Here is a 16,838-nt window from a genome sequence, read left to right as displayed (position 1 = left end):
ATGTTCTCCTTCTATTATTATTTATTTATTATACTTAAATTACGTTAATAAGCCTGAAGGACTGTGAGAGGGGGCGTTTCCAGAACCCCTCAGTGCTGTAGCTTCAAAGGCTGTTACATTGTGCAGGAGAATTTCCCCCTCCAAATGTGCAAGATTATCAGCAGGCAGAGGGAGGTGAGGGGGAGTGCTAAAGTAGCAGGGCAAAAGTCACACTTGCTCCTGCACAGTGTAGCAGCCTGCAGCAAGGATGGGATCTAGTAACACTCCCCCAGGAGCCCTTCATAATCATTAGCATAATAAGTTGATTTTAGTAGACAGAGGCCATAGATAACAAATATAAGAAGATTACCACAGTCACAGAGCCTGGATCTGAGTCGGTGTCCCTGCTTTATCATGATGGATTTTGATGGTAGATTTATTTTAAACCACTACATTGAACAGATTTTCTCCGGTGTTATGATTTACACATCCAGTGACTATACACTCCAGATAGTATGTGCTGACTAGGCAGGGGGTGTTTTCCTTTCCTGCAGGCAGCTTGTAAGGCGCTAGAACAAGCCAAAAGCCAGAACATCACCAAACTGGTTCTCTATACAGACAGCATGCATACGATAAATGGTATGTATACACTATATATAGACTCCTGTACGTTACGAGTCGGGTATAGGCTCACATTTGGCCATTACCAGGTATCACTAAGTGGATTCACTCCTGGAAGTTGAATGATTGGAAGATGAGCACTGGGAAGCAGGTGGTAAACAGGGCAGACTTTGAAAAGCTGGACAGACTTACACAAGGCCTGGATGTAAAATGGGTAAGTTTGGACCCTTTAGAGCCACTGGTCCCATTCACTTTCCATATATATATAATATAATACTATGTGTTATTCTCTGTCACTCTTCAGTTGCACATTCCCGGCCACGCTGGATTTGGAGGGAACGAAGAAGCTGATCGTCTCGCCAGAGAAGGCGCAAAGAAACCTGCACAAGACTCCAGTGACTCCTGAAGAAAGATGAGCACCTGATAGGGAGCCTCCATAGAGACCTTACCTGGGCATATACAGGACTAACATAGCGGATGTAATGAATGTATACGTCCAACAGGACCTTATAATGGCACTTGAACTACTATCATTAGATCTAGATTTTATTTTGGTCTCTTCAGAAATAAAATTGCCTTTAAAGGCTTCTTTTTTTTATATATAAATTGAAATTCCTGACCATCCCATTCTTTTACTCCCTTGAGTTATGGTGAGTAAAGAGTTTTTAGTCTTTTTCTTGTCACCGCTACTTAACTAAGTGCATTTAGTGTTACCAGCGTATATACACACACTGGGCATTCCCCAAAGATGCAGGAAACTTAAAGAGATACTCCAGCAAAAATGTATCCCAGGTGCTCCATGTTGGTATTCCATGTGTTTAATCTCTTTAAGAGGATGTGACTGTTCCATCCGGGACTCTAAATTAACTACAGGTCCTTATGGACCTGTGGATTAGGGTCCCAAATAGACCTGTATGAAGGCTGTGGACAAAAAAAATTTTTTGTTTTTTTACTCTCCTGAATGTGGCGCATAAGACGCTTCTGCAGAGTGTAATGAGTATAAGTAAATGTATAAATGTTTTTTTTTTTTTTTTAATTATTCCTACAAGGCAATTTGGGACACTAAACCACTGGCCCATAATGTCCGGTTGGTGCTTTTGTGTTCCAAATCATCCTGACAGGTTCCATTTAATGGTCTCTTTTCTGTTCTAACCCTGTGTATCAGATTGATAAGGTTGTGTGGCTGGATATTTGTCCATTGCAGTGCACCCTTAGGCCTCATGCAAACGACCTGTGTGCAATATGGGCCACAAACGGGAATGTCATCGCGTTTGCAGCCTGTTTTTAGCAAAGTGGTTTTCGGCTCATTCATGGCGCAGTGAGACACGGTGCATGCATTGTGCCTTTAAGCAATAGGCCTCTAAATTGGTTGCATGAGTCCTTACTGCATGGGTTTGTGTAATAGGTTGTAGTGGTAACAGCATGTGACTTCTGAGGTAGAGAGTAGCTAGGAAAGTTGAGCTGAGGGGACACCCTACATCTTGTAAAAAGCAGGATGAAACGACAGAGCAAGGAATGTCTTTCCATCGTGCTATGCCTTGCCCTCCCCCTGCAAAACTGTATGGACCTGGTGATGTGGCTGTCCATATTGGGAGCAGATGTATTAGGCCTCATTCACACTTCTGTTGTGGCATTGCCATAGACGTCAATAGGTACCCAGTAGCATCCTTATTGAGAGCAGCGCTTCCTCCTCTCCAGTGCAGCTGCTCTATGTTCGCCCAGCTACGGCAGTGTGAATGAAGCCTTACACCAGAGACCTCCAAAGCTTGTCTATAATTCTGGCTCATAGAACCGGCATCAGGAGCCATAAGTATGTCATTAGTACACACCACTGTGAGCTGCCGTCATTGGTGGTCTCTGTGGACAGCAGGGGCTGCTGAGCTAGACAATGGCATATTGCTGGTTTACCAATCTCAAACCAACTGACCTTCCTTTAAAAATCTAACATGACAAAGTACAATGTAAAGATGTCTTATAACAACAATATATATATATTTTTTTTTTAACAACTTCACGTGTTACATTTGTAGAAAAGATCATCGAAGTCAATAACCATCAGTGCATCCAACAAATACATTTAGCACTGTTGTGTGCTCGAACATTAACAATAACTACTCCTCACGCGGATGTAAAAATATCTTATTGTCTTGCTCCATTTCTGGCTAACCAGTCGGCCATTTCATTTCCGGGATTGCCCTGATGTCCCGGCACGTGAGTCTGGAAAATAAAGCAAAACTTATTGAAAGGGAGGGTTACACTGCAAGGGAGGGTTTGAAGATTTGTTATCAAGTGTGAGTTTGCAAATAAGGGCACAGATTAGCACACAGAGCCACGGCTAAAGGGGTTGTATGTGGACAGAGCCTTCTGAGCTCTGTCCATGTCTGAGGAGGCTAATATGCAGCTTGTGTAAAAAGGCCGTATGGTGGCCCGATCCCACAGACTACTTAGTGCAGTGGAAGGGAGTCCCTACATTATATAGGAATATACGGTAATACAAAGACATGTCCGCTGGCTGAACTGTATTAACTACTACTGTTCTGATGTGACTGCTCGGCCGGCAGAAGAAACGTTGTTGCATGAAATTTCTATATAATGTAGGGCTGTGAGTAGTCCGTGGGTTTGGGCCACCATATGGCCTGTTCACACGGGCTGCACACATTTCCTATGCATGAGCCCTAACCTTTTCCACACCTAGAGAATATGTCTTTTAAAAGACTTAGTTCTCTGAGGTGATTAGATAAGCCAGGGAGCAGTTAAGGGAAATTCGCCATTAAAATCAAGCACGATCCAGTCACTGTAACTGGTAACTTCTATTAGTTGTCTATGGCCTCCTTCCTTCTAAAATCAACTTTTATAATTACGCTAAAGAAGCTGAAGGGCTCCATGCAGTAGCTTCACAGGCTGTTACACTGTCAAGACTTCCCTCCCTGTTTTAATCTCGCACAGTGGGTGGGAGCGGGAAAGTGCTCCTTCACAGTCTGTGAAGCTACAGTACAGAGGAGCTCTGGTAACACCCACAGGAGCCTTTCTGGCATAATTTATCTTTTTCTCTGAGCTGTCAGTAGACACTGGGCACAAAGCTGATTTGTACACAATGCTTAAAAAGAACCTGTCACCTTGAAAAAAATGCTTTAGTAGCTGCTTACTAAAGGAGTGACTACAGTAAGCAGCTCCTACCGCTACCCCAGTAACAGCAGTGTGAAACCGCTCGCTTTATCAGAACCCTTCCAATAAATCTAGTAAAGACTGCACTGCAATAGCCTCAGAGCGCTTTCATACAATGCATTGTGTTGCGCTTTTTGTTGCACTTTTGAAGCATAAAAAAAAGTTTGCAAATGTGTTTTATAATCCTAATCAGATGAAAGCAATTGTCTTCTGCACCCTTTAAAAAAAAAAAAAAGCAAGCATAAAAGTTGGGAAGTTTGATTAAAAAGTTAAAGGGGTATTCCCACAAACACATGTTTCTTATCTGTACTCAGGATAACAAAATAACACATTCTCTAATTCACTGTTATTAACAAAAATACAGCATTTCACAGATATAAAACGAACCTGTCTATCAGTCCTGCTGTACACAATTTCATTTGCCCCTAGACACGACCCTGTAACTTTTGACTTTGGGTCGGGCGATCTTGGATTGCTGTGTGACGGCCGATGAGCAGAGATTTCGGTCTCTGCTCTGAGCCTGTAGCCACGCCCCCTGCATGGAGCTCAGAGACACTCACTGATTTACTTCCTGCCACCAGATGTGAGCAGAGAGAAGCTGCAAACAGCAAGTAAATAAGTGATCCAGTGGAAGGGGGAGGCAGGCACATGTCTGTGAGAATAGAGTTATAGCAGAGCTAAAAGTGTAAGGCCCGTTTCACACTTGCGAGTGTGATGCGATGAACTCGCATCACACTCGCAACGCAAGCTGCCGGGAACGCACGGCCAGAACGCTGCACCGCGGGAGTGAACTCAGCATGTCAGTTCACTCCCGCGGTGCAGCGTTCGGGCCATGTGTTCCCAGCAGCTTGCGCTGCGAGTTCATCGCATCACACTTGCAAGTGTGGAAAGGGCCTAACAGTCTGTCAGCCTCTGTGTAATCTCATGCATCTCTGATCTGTTTCATTTCTTTCTATGTGTCAGTACAATGTCAGAAGCCAGATGAAAGTGCATATACACATGTACCCTGATAACGTGACCACACTGTCACCCCACAGAACTAGATGGATTATAATGTGTCTGCTTAGGTAGTCCTGGCCTACACCCTAGGATTTTGCACTGAGCAGCCTAGAGAGTGATAGGAGCTAAAACCGTAATACAACTGAGTAATATTGTAAAGTAAGGGGTTTAAATGAACTTTATTGTGTAAACATCAGTAGGGGATTGAGATGTGAGAATTTTCTTTCTTGTGAAAACCCCTTTAAGAGAAACATCTTTCCATTAAAACGCAACGCAAAGTATTTAGAAGTTTGTGTGCTTTTAAAAAAAATGCACTGCAAAGGCAAAAATGCAAAATAGAAACAGGAGGACTGCAAACACGTGCATTCAAATGGAACAGTAACGGGAGCGGTTCTCCAAATGCATCAAAAATACATCAAAAAATGTGACGCAACGTATTGTGTGAATGCGCTCTCAGAACGCCGCTGATTCTCCCCTGGACCACCCTCCCACACAATAGGCCGGTGGTGACTCCCAGGCTTCATGCTGCAGTCACCGCCTCCTCATGAATACGCTGGACCGCTGTAAGCTTGGTCCGGTGTTCTGAGGCTATTGCAGTGCAGTGTTTGTTAGATTTATCTATATTTTTTGATAAAGCTAGCAGTTTAACACTGGTTTTACTGGGGTAGTGCTAGGAGCAGCTTACTTTAGAAAGCCGCTCCCAGAGGTTTTTTTTTGGGTGACAGGTCCTCTTTAAATAAGGAAGAAGGACACAGAATCAGATTTCTTTAACCAAATTACACTGTTTTCTATTATCATTTGCACTATTCAATTTGAACCTTTTTCTCCAAAGATTAGTTACCGCCTGATTGTCCAAGCACAATTGTTCTGGATTCCCCCGCTGCCCCCACACACATCTTTTGAAATTCACGAGTTATAAAATTTAACTGAAGGGCTTGTTTTTTTTCTTTCAGACCCTGTGTCTGGCATGGTGAGGCACAGGTAAGTAAGGGTGCTGTCACACAGTACATTCTTGGGGCTGTTTTTAAATTGACTGAAAATGCATGCATTTTTGTATGTTTGACATGCGTTTGGCTGGTTTGAACCTGTTTACAGATTAAAACCCTCCAAACGCATAGTAAACCCATACAAAAACCCATACGTTTTCAGTCCGTGTGACATCACCCTAAAAGGACTTACCTTTGCCTTTGAACTTTCTTAGATGTCAGGTGGAGGCAAGCTATTGGTGAGAGCCTAAGAGCTCTTTGACATTAGCATTATTGTTCATGTCTATGGTTCACTGATTTCACACATCCATTGATTTCTATGGGTGTCTTCACATTGGCTTTTATTTTCACTGATTGTTTTATGTGGAAAAAAATTATGAAACATTTCCTATTTTTTTCACTGATGTGGATCATGGAAAGCAATAGAAATCTAGGGGTCTGCTAAAAAAATTGGATAAAACATGTTTTTCTTTTTCCACTGATGAGGCCAAAAAAAACAGGTCAGATGTTTTCAAAGCAATGTTAAAACTTCAGGCATTTTTTGCGTGGACACAACTCAATGGAAGCTCAGTATACACCCCCCCCCCCCCCAAAGTTTTGGGGATTTTTTTTTATTATTATAACATTTTTATGATTGAATAACAAATTTAAAAAAAAACCACATAAGTGTGTGACTTACCCATGTGACATCCACTTCCTTACAAAGCTGATCAAGTCTCGCAAATTCTTCCTTGTTGACAACTTCTTCTCCATACAAGGTGATCCAGCCATTTTCTTTCCACCTTGGAATCCATTCAGTCATTCCTGAAGACAAATATGACTTTCTCTATTATTAATGTAAAGCAGTCCCCCCTCCTAAAAATAAAATATCTTGTTACTCTACCATATCATGTTAAAAGAAAAACTTGAGAGAAAAAAAAAAGAAAAGATGGTAAATCTGGTGCAATTTCTGCCTCTCAGCCAAGCAAGTCACAACAAAAAAAAAAACAAATTTCTGTCTGTGCAAAAATATTGATAGTCCTTGTACTTCTGACTTTTTTCGTAATCTGCTCGTGTGTGAACTTACCCTTTATAGTGAACTCGCTGTCAGTACAAACATTAAGTCTGGATATGTTGTTCTCCGCAGCCTGTTCTACCGCTCTGCTGGCCGCCTGGTGATGAAGAGACCAGTCATTAACCTTCAGAATCTAATCAGAATTTAATATTTAAAGGGTACCTCCAAAAGTTTTTCAGAAGAGAAGAACTAAAGGATCATGGGACATGTAGTTGTAGATGGCGGCCATCTTGGTGATAACTCTGCATACTTTAGAGAGGCAATAAAATTTTGTGAAAAATAAAATCAAACTATTTAAGCTCCATTTTGTGACTAATGATATTAAATTTCGTGATATTCATTTATTTATAGCATCATGGGTTTTTGTAACGGACGTTCATATTCCCGGAATACCCCTTTAAATAAAAATAAAAGTTGTATAAAAAATTTTTTTAAAAAGTAAAAGAAATAAGATAAAAATCTCAACACACAAAAATTGCCCCACCCCATAAAATAATAAAAGGATAACATATTTTGTACACCCGCAGCAATCCCCCAACCCCCAGGGCAAAAAAGGAAAACCATACCCACATATGCGTTGACTGAAACAAAACCCAATGGGGATTCCCTTGCGTATCTTAACGAAGGTAAACGCCACGTGTAGACAAAGCCTTAGGGTGAAAACACACGTGGCGGTTTTAGGCCGTTTTTAGTTGTTAAATTGTTAAAAACGCATGCATTTTTGTACGTTTTTTATTGCACAATTTTGGAAAAACTGACAAAACGCATGCGTTTTCAAAAAACTGATGCGTTTTTTAACGATGTGAAAACGCACTAATTAAAAACGGCCCCAAAACTCCACGTGTGTCTTCACCCTTAGGGTGCATCACACGTGGCGTTTACTGCAACAGCCGCAGAGAGGTTTGCCTAATGAAATTGATGTTAACATTTGCTTTTATAAAATACAACAGTGAACACAATGGGGCAGATTTACTTACCTGGTCCGTTCGCGATCCAGCGGCGCGTTCTCTGCGCTGGATTCGGGTCCGGCCGGGATTTATGATGGTAGTTCCTCCGACGTCCACCAGGTGGCGCTGCTGCGCTGAAGTCCACTGGAATGCCTCGAAATACACTGGTCTATCCTGGATGAAGGTGAGTGAAATTTTCGCGACACAATTTTTTTAAAAATGCGGCGGTTTTTCCGAATCCGTCGGGTTTTCGTTCGGCCAAGCCCCCCGATTTCCGTCGCGTGCATGCCGGCGCCGATGCGCCACAATCCGATCGCGTGTGCCAAAATCCCAGGGCAATTCAGGTACAATCGGTGCAAATCGGAAATATTCAGGTAACACGTCAGGAAAACGCGAATCGGGCCCTTAGTAAATGACCCCCAATGTGTTTTGTTAAACGGAAATGTTAACATCAATCACGTGTGATTGCACCCTCTGGGCGCCTTCCCATGTGCCCTTTCGTTGCGTTTTTTAATGCATCCAAAACGCAAGTGGGAGGGGGGTCTGCCTGAAACGCATATGCATTTTGGCCAAACCCCCTCCCACTTTCGTTTTGGATGCGTTTAAAAAATGCAATGAAAACAGCACATGGGAAGACGCCCTCAGTGTGACCCATATGAGCACGGTCTGAAGTCTCTAAGCTATCAGTGCTAAGAGAAAATAGAGACAGTTCACCCTCTTCATACATATTGGGTGCATAACACGGCAAACGCCCATCACTAGCGCCTCTATTACAGGCACCAAGCTTATATAATTTGGTATCTCCTTGAGTATACCAAAGCAAAGAAAAAGGGGGAGGTTTCATTTGGAGTGCGCATTGCAACATTCCATAAGAAATGGCGCAAATCCCCCCCCCCCCCCAAGCTTCCTAGTACATCCCGTGGGATCGTAAATATCAACACTAGGAAGTACAAGTTGTTATGCAGAAAACAAGCCCTCATATAGATCTGTACATGGGGGAAAAAAGTTCTGGAGAAGAGGGCAGCAAAAAACTTTTGTGTTCACAGACAACAATTAATGTGCCATAATTTGGTTTTGTATCGCTATCCATATCACACATGTGAGGACAAGTGCTAACCAGGTACGTGTCTACCTCAATCTCAGCCCTCTGATTGGTCTGTCTCCCGTATATTCTTTCGGAAACATTTCTGGAACGGTAAATTTATATCAATCAATTGCAGGAAATCACATATACTAAAGCAATAATAGCAATAAATATTATATTTACTTACAAATGATGGTCAGGACCCCAGAAAACACCAATTCCAGCCCTGGCTCCATATCTGCCATTGCGAGAACAGCATCCATCTGTATAGACCATGGTGGATCTTTCTGTTTAAGGGAAAAAAAGGAAAGGTCAGCACTAAGCAAAAGATGCAAAACAACCTCACACACTCGTATAGGCTGCAGGTGTATTCTTCTAGTCTGGTCTATGGGGGCAGCAAATATCCTATCCCCCAATCACCACGTCCCAACAGATAACGCCGCCAAATGGTTGTAAAGAACCTGTTAGGCCACATTCACAAATTGGATTTTGGTTGCATTTACATTGCATTACAATGGCTGAGAAGAGGAGATTAGCCCAATTACTTTTTACAAAACGCAACAGTTAATGCACACATTAAAAATGTGTTGAAGGACATTTATTGCCAGGATGAAGGATTGTAAACCAAGCACACTGACATACTGGTGAGTGCCTCCTCTGGGAGGCTCTACTCTTCTTTCAACTTCTTATACCCTGTTGTTGTGTTTTTTGTTTTTGTTTTTTTTTTTACAAATGAATGCTTTTAAAATTATGTTCTCCAGAAAGTCATCCAGGCCTCTCTTGAACATGTACATAGAGTCGGCCATAACAACCTCCTGCGGCAGAGAGTTCCACAGTAAAGAACCTTTGTCTATGGTGATGGTAGAATCGCCTCTCCTCTAGGCGTAGAGGATGCTCCCTTGTCCTGGTCACAGGCCTAGGTATAAAAAGATCTTTGGAGAGATCCTTGTACTGTCCGTTCAGGTATTTGTACATTGTAATGAGGTCTCCCCTCAGTCGTCTTTTTTCTAAACTGAATAATCCCAAATTTTGTAACCTGTCATTGTATTCTAATCCCCCCATTCCCCTAATAATCCTGGTTGCTCTCCTCTGCACCCGTTCCAGCTCTACTATATCCTTTCTATACACTGGTGCCCAAAACTGTCCACAATATTCCATGTGTGGTCTGACCAGGGATTTTGGCAAAACTATGTCTTTATCATGAGAATCTATTCCTCTCTTGATACATCCCATAATATTATTTGCTTTAGCAGCAGCTGCCTGGCTCTGGTCACTAAAAATTTGTATTATATCCACAAATATCCCCAAGTCTTTTACTCCATCCACTTATCACACCATTTAGTGGATAATCCAAAATAGGGAGGCAGGGATCTGTAAATTTGGAGGAAAGAGCATGTCTCAATTAGGTACCTGTATAAATTAACATTGGGTCTTGTTTTGCCTTTCTCCGATTTATACAAAAGATAAAAGGACATTGTCCAAGTACAAATATTTTAAAGTGCAAACACTGAGGAACCTCCAGAACTGGACGCCCAACTGATCCAAGTGGGATTGGGAGGTTTCCGGATACAATACCCTCGGCAGGGTCCACCATCTTAGCCCACTGATGCTGCAGCTTCGGGACACGTGCCTGTTGGTGTCTTTCGTCAGTGGGCTGTCAGGAACTAGTCAATCAAGACTTAACCCAAGAAAATAAGTAACTATTATATTACACTTATAATAAACTGCATTCTATTAATACATTTCTGTGTTCCAATGGATTCGTCCCAACTACATTCCCTACACAGTCATCAAATGTGACAACAAAGAGGGTGTAAAGCCACACTTATTCATCACTATATTATTGCCAGTACCAAGTGTCCTTTATTTTTTCTTTCTCTATAGTCCACACTGACTTTCGGCTTCAAGTGTGCATGGCCGGTTTTTAAAACAGATTGTGAGTGCGTTCCATTGAATAGTAGAGCGTGTAATCATTCTGCATACAATTCATGAGAATCCATGAATAATAAAAAAATATTTTAGCTGCAGGTCTAAATACCTTTATTATTTTCAGTATGTAACATCCCATGCCACGTACTTGCAATGGTACTCAGTTTCGTCTGCAGGTCTTTAACGCAAAAGTTGAATAGGACTTCGTATAAATCTATAAATTAGACCTGTGTCGGCCCGATTTCACAGATTGCACAAAAGGGGAGTCCTTGCATCATACCAAAATATGATGCACAAACTTCCCATCTGCCAGCCAAGACTGTATTAACTGTTACATTGTGGTACTGAAGTCATCATCCACTCCCCTGCCTGACCAGCTACCTCCTACAGGTCTGTCTCTGATGTGACTACTCACTAGTTTTCAGTACTTGCTTGCAGCTACCTGGGTCCAGGTTTTTGTGTGCCCGCACTTGTCTCTGGCTGATCCCTTCAGTTCAGGCGATGAATAAGACACATATATCTCCTCTTGGACAGTGCTGGTTTCTGATGTGCAGCCAGTGTGTATTTCCATATATAACCCTGCCTGACCAGCTCTCTGTAGTGTTCAGTACTTGCCCCAATTCCCTGGCTAATCTCTCCTCAGTTCATCTGCAGCCTCCACACCACAGCGTCTCAAGTCTCCTCTCTAGTGTCTGAGGACAGCCGACAGGCCCACAGCAATTCTGCTGTGTGCTGCCGCCTCATTCTCATGGAAAAGTCTATGCATTTTTAAACGCATCAGGCTATTTTTGAAGGAGTAAAACTGCCTGCACAAGCGTCTATGACAATTGTACAGGTGTTAATGCAACCTCTGGATTTAGACCACTAAACCACAAGTCCACTTTTACAACAATCCTTACCTTGTTCACGGGATGATGTGGAGGGGTCCTCACATCCATATATGAAGTGTTGCGCCTCCTTGTAAGTAGGGAACTTTTTGTACCTTGCATATGGGAAGCCGTTCACCTGCTTCCTGCACTCGTCCCTGCACCAAATACACAAGAGTCTTATTAGTAAGCTGGAATATCATTGAAAAGAGGACTCACAGGGCTGTATCTTAGTACATGGATTGACATGTTAGTGATTTTGCACATTTGGGGGTTTAGCCTCTTGCTGCAGATGCCCTTTTTTTAAGTTTTGTGCTTCCGTTTTTCGCACCTTGCATTCAAAAATGCATAATTTATTTTTCCATGTACAGAGCTGCATGAGCAGGGCCGGCGCCAGCACTGGTCATACCTGAGCAATTGATAAGGCCCAAGGCTGCTGGGGGGGGTCCCCTTCATATATCTGTACAGTATTCTGTTCTGAGTATTTAATGTCAAAATAAGAGTTCACTGCAAAGGGGCGCACTGAGGCCGTGTCGGCCAGGGGCCTACTGAAACCTATAGCGGACCCTGTGCATGAGGGCTTGTTTTTAGAGTAACAAATAGGCCCACAACTATTAAAAACCATGCAAACTGCAATCGGTGTACAATAGAAACGTCGTAATCATGAGTGGGTGGTTCGAGGTGCTGCTGCTTCCCCAGGCCTCCCACTCATTCCATAGGCCAACGTTGACTGCCAAGCTTCATGCAGCAGTCACCGCCCCTCATGAATACGCCTGACCGCTTACAGCGCGGTCCTGCGTTTCTATTGTACAACGCGGCAGTGTTCCCTAGGGTTATCGGTGGGCACTGCTGCATCTGTTGTAGCACTAGAAGCTACTTACTTCAGGAAGCAGCTCCTAGTGCCTTTTATATAGATGACAGGTCTTCCTAAAAACAAAATTACTATCACGTCCAGCATTTGGCAGCTGTAACCCCATGATCTCAAACAACAAATTTCCAAAAACAAGAAAATAAAAGAGAAACCCTTTTTATGATAAATAAAAAGTCTATGACAAATAATAAAGTCTACAAAACACAAAAAAAAACTGTACATTTGGTATTGTCGCATCCATACAATAAAACAGAATCATTATTGGACCTGTGTATAGTGTAAAAAAAAAAAAATTTCCTGAAAAACATGATTTTTCATCAAACAAAGCAAAAAATGTTCTAAAAACGAAACAAAAGAAGTTACTTGTCCCAAAATGGACCACTTCAAACGAAACAACTCTTTCTCGCCCTGAACCAGATCTGTGAAAAATGAAAAAGTTATGCTATGGAAATACAGGTGGTCCCCTACTTAAGAACACCTGACTTACATACGACTCCTAGTTACAAACGGACCTCTGGATGTTGGTAATGTACTGTACTGTAGCCCCAGGCTACAATGATCAGCTATAACAGATATCACAGGTGTCTGTAATGAAGCTTTAGTGTTAATACTGATTCTTATGACAACACAACATTTTTAAAATCCAATTGTCACAGAGGCCAAAAAGCTTCTGGCTGTGGTTACAATGATAAAATATACAGTTCCAACTTACATACAAACTCAACTTAAAAACAAACATACAGACCCTATCTTGTATGTAACCCGGGGACTTTGTTAAAACAAATTAGATCACTTAGTTTTTATTCAGTAAAATTGGGCAAAATTAAAAAAAATATATATAAACAAGGTGTTGGCGTAATTGTAGTGACCCATAAAGTAAATATAACATCATATTTTTTCGTACGGCAAAAAAAAAAAAGAAAAAAAGCTGAATATCATAATCATCAAAATTGATGATTTTCGTTTGCTCCAAGAGTTAAAGGTGTTTTCCCATGAAAGATAGTTCTCAAATTTCAATCCCCTAGTGATGTTAACACAATAAAGATCATTTTTAACCCCTTACCTTACAATTTTACTCAGCTTTATTGCTGCTTTAACTCTTATAACTCAGTGATGGTCAATGCAAGGCTACATTCACACTGCCGTTGCCCGCCGTACCGTAGCACGGCGAGCACACGGCGGCGTGCGGGGAGAGGAGGAGGTGAGCGCCGCTCACCCCTGCCCCTCTCCATAGGGATATATGGCACACGGCGCCGCATACCGTGAAAAGTTAGGACATGTCCCATCTTTTCGCGGGGTACGAAGCGGTACGGTGCCGCACATGTGCTGCACCATACTACTCCTGTAGCGCATTGTGCGCCCATTGCCGTCTATGGGGGACGTATATCAGCCGTATACATGTCCCCCAAACGGCAGTGTGACATGAAGGGTTAAGCAATTTCTTAAATGTGGTTTTATATACGTTGAGGGGTGCAGTTTCCAATTTATCAGGCCTTGATATTATTTAGACCTCTAAACGTCACTTAGTCACAAGTTTTGGCGATTTTTTTGTAATGAAAATGGGAAAAATCGCCCCAGAGGGAAAAAAAAAAAAAGAGGACACATAAAGAAGCAATGCGACATAAAGGAAATATTCTTCAAATATTAGTTACCAAGTTATTTAGGTGCTGTGAAGATCTGTCTGGAAAGCAGAGGATATAGAATTTTGAAAATAGAGAATTTGTAAAAAAAAATTCCAAATATAATTTTTTTCATAACTAAACTCAAAATCTCTCTACAGCCATTTTCACACTATCTATACAAGGCGTCATTTGTGGTACGTGCTGGCCTTTTAACTTGTATGGATTTGGGACCTATATGACTGTCTGATCATTTTTTATTCAAATATTTATGGATGGAAAAATTTTCCGTTACGGTGATCACGGCTGAGAACGGGCATTTTGGACGTGGCTATACCTAAAATGTTTATGATTTTTACCTTTTTTTAAATACTTTTTTTTTTAAATTTAATTTACCATATTATTTCATACCCTCTAGGGTACTCTGATTCCTCATACTATAGACTACAATACTACTGTATTGCAATATTTAGCAATTTTACTGATGATCTCTAATAGCCTGTCATTGGCAGGCTATTGGAGATCATTATACATGGCAAGCCTACAAGTCTCTGAGACTGTAGGCTACCATGCCAACCAATCTCCACCCTCCAATGGCATCACGGTTGGGGCGGCGATCAGCACCCATGTTAGGTGCTATGGTTGGGTTCCAACTGCCGTAATCGGTGCCAGTACCGAAAGTGGCAGTAACAGGTGGGTGTCAGCTGTATTATACAGCTGACACCCACTGTGCATGGAGAGAACTCAGTCTGTGACCTCTCTCCATACACCCCACGCAGCACCAGGACATAATAGAACTTCCTGCTGCGCGAAGGGGTAGGACATGCATATGGCTGCATTAACCCCTTAAGGACGCAGCCATTTTACAGCTTAAGGCTCAGTCCCATTTTTTTGGATTCTGACATGCGTCTCATTATATGGTTATAACTTTTGAACACTTTTACTTATCAAAGCGATTCTGAGATTGTTTTTTCCCCACATGTTGTACTTCATTTTATTGGTAAATTTTGGCTGATAAGTTTTGCGTTTATTTACAAAAAAAAAAGAAAAAAAATTATGAATTTTTAGAAAAATTTGTACTGGATTTTTTTTTTTTCCGTGTTCACCGTATATCCTAATAATCCTGTTATCTTTATTCTATGGGTCAATACGATTACGGGGATACCAGACAGCGGGGGCGCTGATCGTGGGGTAAAGACCCCCGGAAGGCATGTTAAATGCCGCGGACGCGTTGACCACGGCATTTAACGGGTTAAATTACCGTTGAAATCCCGCGATTCCCGATGCCGGTTCGGCTGCTGTGCAGCGCTGAACTGGCAACGTCTCTGCACAGTAGCTGTACTGCGCTGAGCGCTATTCGCGGGACTCAGCGCAGTACAGCTACAGCGCAGAGGGCTAAGGGGTTAACATGTGGTGTTTACATTGCGCTTTGAAAAGCTATACAACAGCTGAGGAGAAAATACTTGCCTAATTTACGTTTACTGTAAACATTTACGTTGTCAATTCAATGTTGCCTTTACTGTTTTGTTAACATATATTTTGAAACGCAATGTAAACACCACGTGTGAATGTAGCCTTTGGCCGGCGCCACACGTGGCGCTTTTGTCTGCGCTTGCAAACGCAAACAAAGTCGCGCCCACTGGGGCGGGCCGATGCGATCGGGCCGAGGCCCGCCCCGGTGGGCGCGACTTTGTTTGCGTTTGCAAACGCAGACAAAAGCGCCACGTGTGGCGCCGGCCTTAATATTAGCGTTAATATTATTTACACACGTACATGTAGGCTCCCATTCACCTGACAGGGGGGTTTCATACATGATGTAACTAGTTGGCAGCACTATATCTATATATTTCCTTCTTCCTGTTGGTCAGGGTGTGTGTATAGACATCAGGGACATGATTTCCATCCTGTGGGGACATATCCTCATGTGTGCAGTATTCATGGTGAAAACACAAAAATCCCTAACCCCTAAAACCCATGATGTTGCCATATACATTAACCTCATGTCATAGTGAGGTGACCCTAGTGTTTTAGTAATATATGAGTCTCTCGTTACTTGTATTACAGTTAATTATAGTCAGTGACATTACAGGAGATTTATATATGAATCATAACTGTACAGCACACAGTCTGGCGGCCATAGTGTGTAAGGTGCTGCGCGGTGTAACGTGGCCGCCATTCGCGGTTTCCCGCCACAAGATCATGAGGTAATGTACTGCGCGGTGCCCCGGCTCCTCACCAGCTGTAGTAGATTCCGGGCTGACGGCCTCTGCGCACCGCATAGAACATGGCGACCAGGAAGAAGAAGATGCTGTAACCTCCTGTATTCCCAATGGAAGAAGAAGAGGAGTTGCGCTCCGATGTGATGATATTTATACTGTGCGGGGGCGGGAGGAGACATTATGGGAGGACGCGGCGTCACATACATAATGTAGGGAGGATGATGAGGAGATATACAGCTCTATGGCGCCTCCATTCTGCAGTCTTCATGGCTGATGGTGATCCAGCCCTCACACAAATGTCACTGACATCTTCTGCACAAAGTATATAGTAGCAAGTAATGTGTAGCCATTAAACTACTACAAGAAAATTAGTCTGTGCTGTTTAGTTAATGGGAACTATTTCCGCTAGTCAGACGTCTTTTATCATTGACCGGTTCACACCACGTATTATGTATACGCTAAGCGTATACCTCAGAGACGCATCCGACGTATATGCTTA

The 16,838-nt window shown here is 42.4% G+C and overlaps 2 protein-coding genes across 8 annotated transcripts in view; one reads left to right on the top strand and one right to left on the bottom strand.

Annotated features, from left to right (window-relative positions):
- Positions 1-1,183, top strand: part of LOC140122542 (ribonuclease H1-like) — a 294,177-nt gene extending 292,994 nt beyond the window's left edge. For all 3 annotated transcript variants that reach the window (XM_072143523.1, XM_072143522.1, XM_072143525.1), the window contains 3 exons: positions 534-618; positions 690-814; positions 905-1,183. In XM_072143523.1, the coding sequence (XP_071999624.1) occupies positions 534-618; positions 690-814; positions 905-1,006 (312 nt within the window). In that variant the 3' untranslated portion in view covers positions 1,007-1,183. The remainder of the gene's footprint in view (positions 1-533; positions 619-689; positions 815-904) is intronic.
- Positions 1,184-2,593: 1,410 nt separating this feature from the next.
- On the bottom strand, positions 2,594-16,618 carry LOC140122536 (ribonuclease H1-like). 5 transcript variants are annotated; one of them, XM_072143514.1, is made up of 7 exons: positions 16,357-16,618; positions 11,664-11,788; positions 9,023-9,122; positions 8,884-8,938; positions 6,817-6,901; positions 6,430-6,554; positions 2,594-2,817 (listed from the first exon to the last, which is right to left on the bottom strand). In XM_072143514.1, the coding sequence occupies exons 1-7, from the start codon at positions 16,404-16,406 to the stop codon at positions 2,740-2,742; spliced, it is 618 nt and encodes a 205-aa protein (XP_071999615.1). In that variant the 5' UTR covers positions 16,407-16,618; the 3' UTR covers positions 2,594-2,739. The 5 variants fall into 5 exon arrangements, with proteins under 5 accessions (XP_071999615.1, XP_071999613.1, XP_071999614.1 ...); XM_072143512.1 differs by lacking the exon at positions 16,357-16,618 and adding an exon at positions 16,208-16,311; XM_072143513.1 differs by lacking the exon at positions 16,357-16,618 and adding an exon at positions 16,238-16,311.
- Between the last annotated feature and the right edge of the window lie 220 nt (positions 16,619-16,838).

This window comes from Engystomops pustulosus, chromosome 3, assembly GCF_040894005.1.
Source record: "Engystomops pustulosus chromosome 3, aEngPut4.maternal, whole genome shotgun sequence".
NCBI lineage: Eukaryota > Metazoa > Chordata > Amphibia > Anura > Leptodactylidae > Engystomops > Engystomops pustulosus.
Note: the sequence above shows the minus strand (reverse complement) of the source record. Positions and strands in the feature narration are given on the sequence as shown.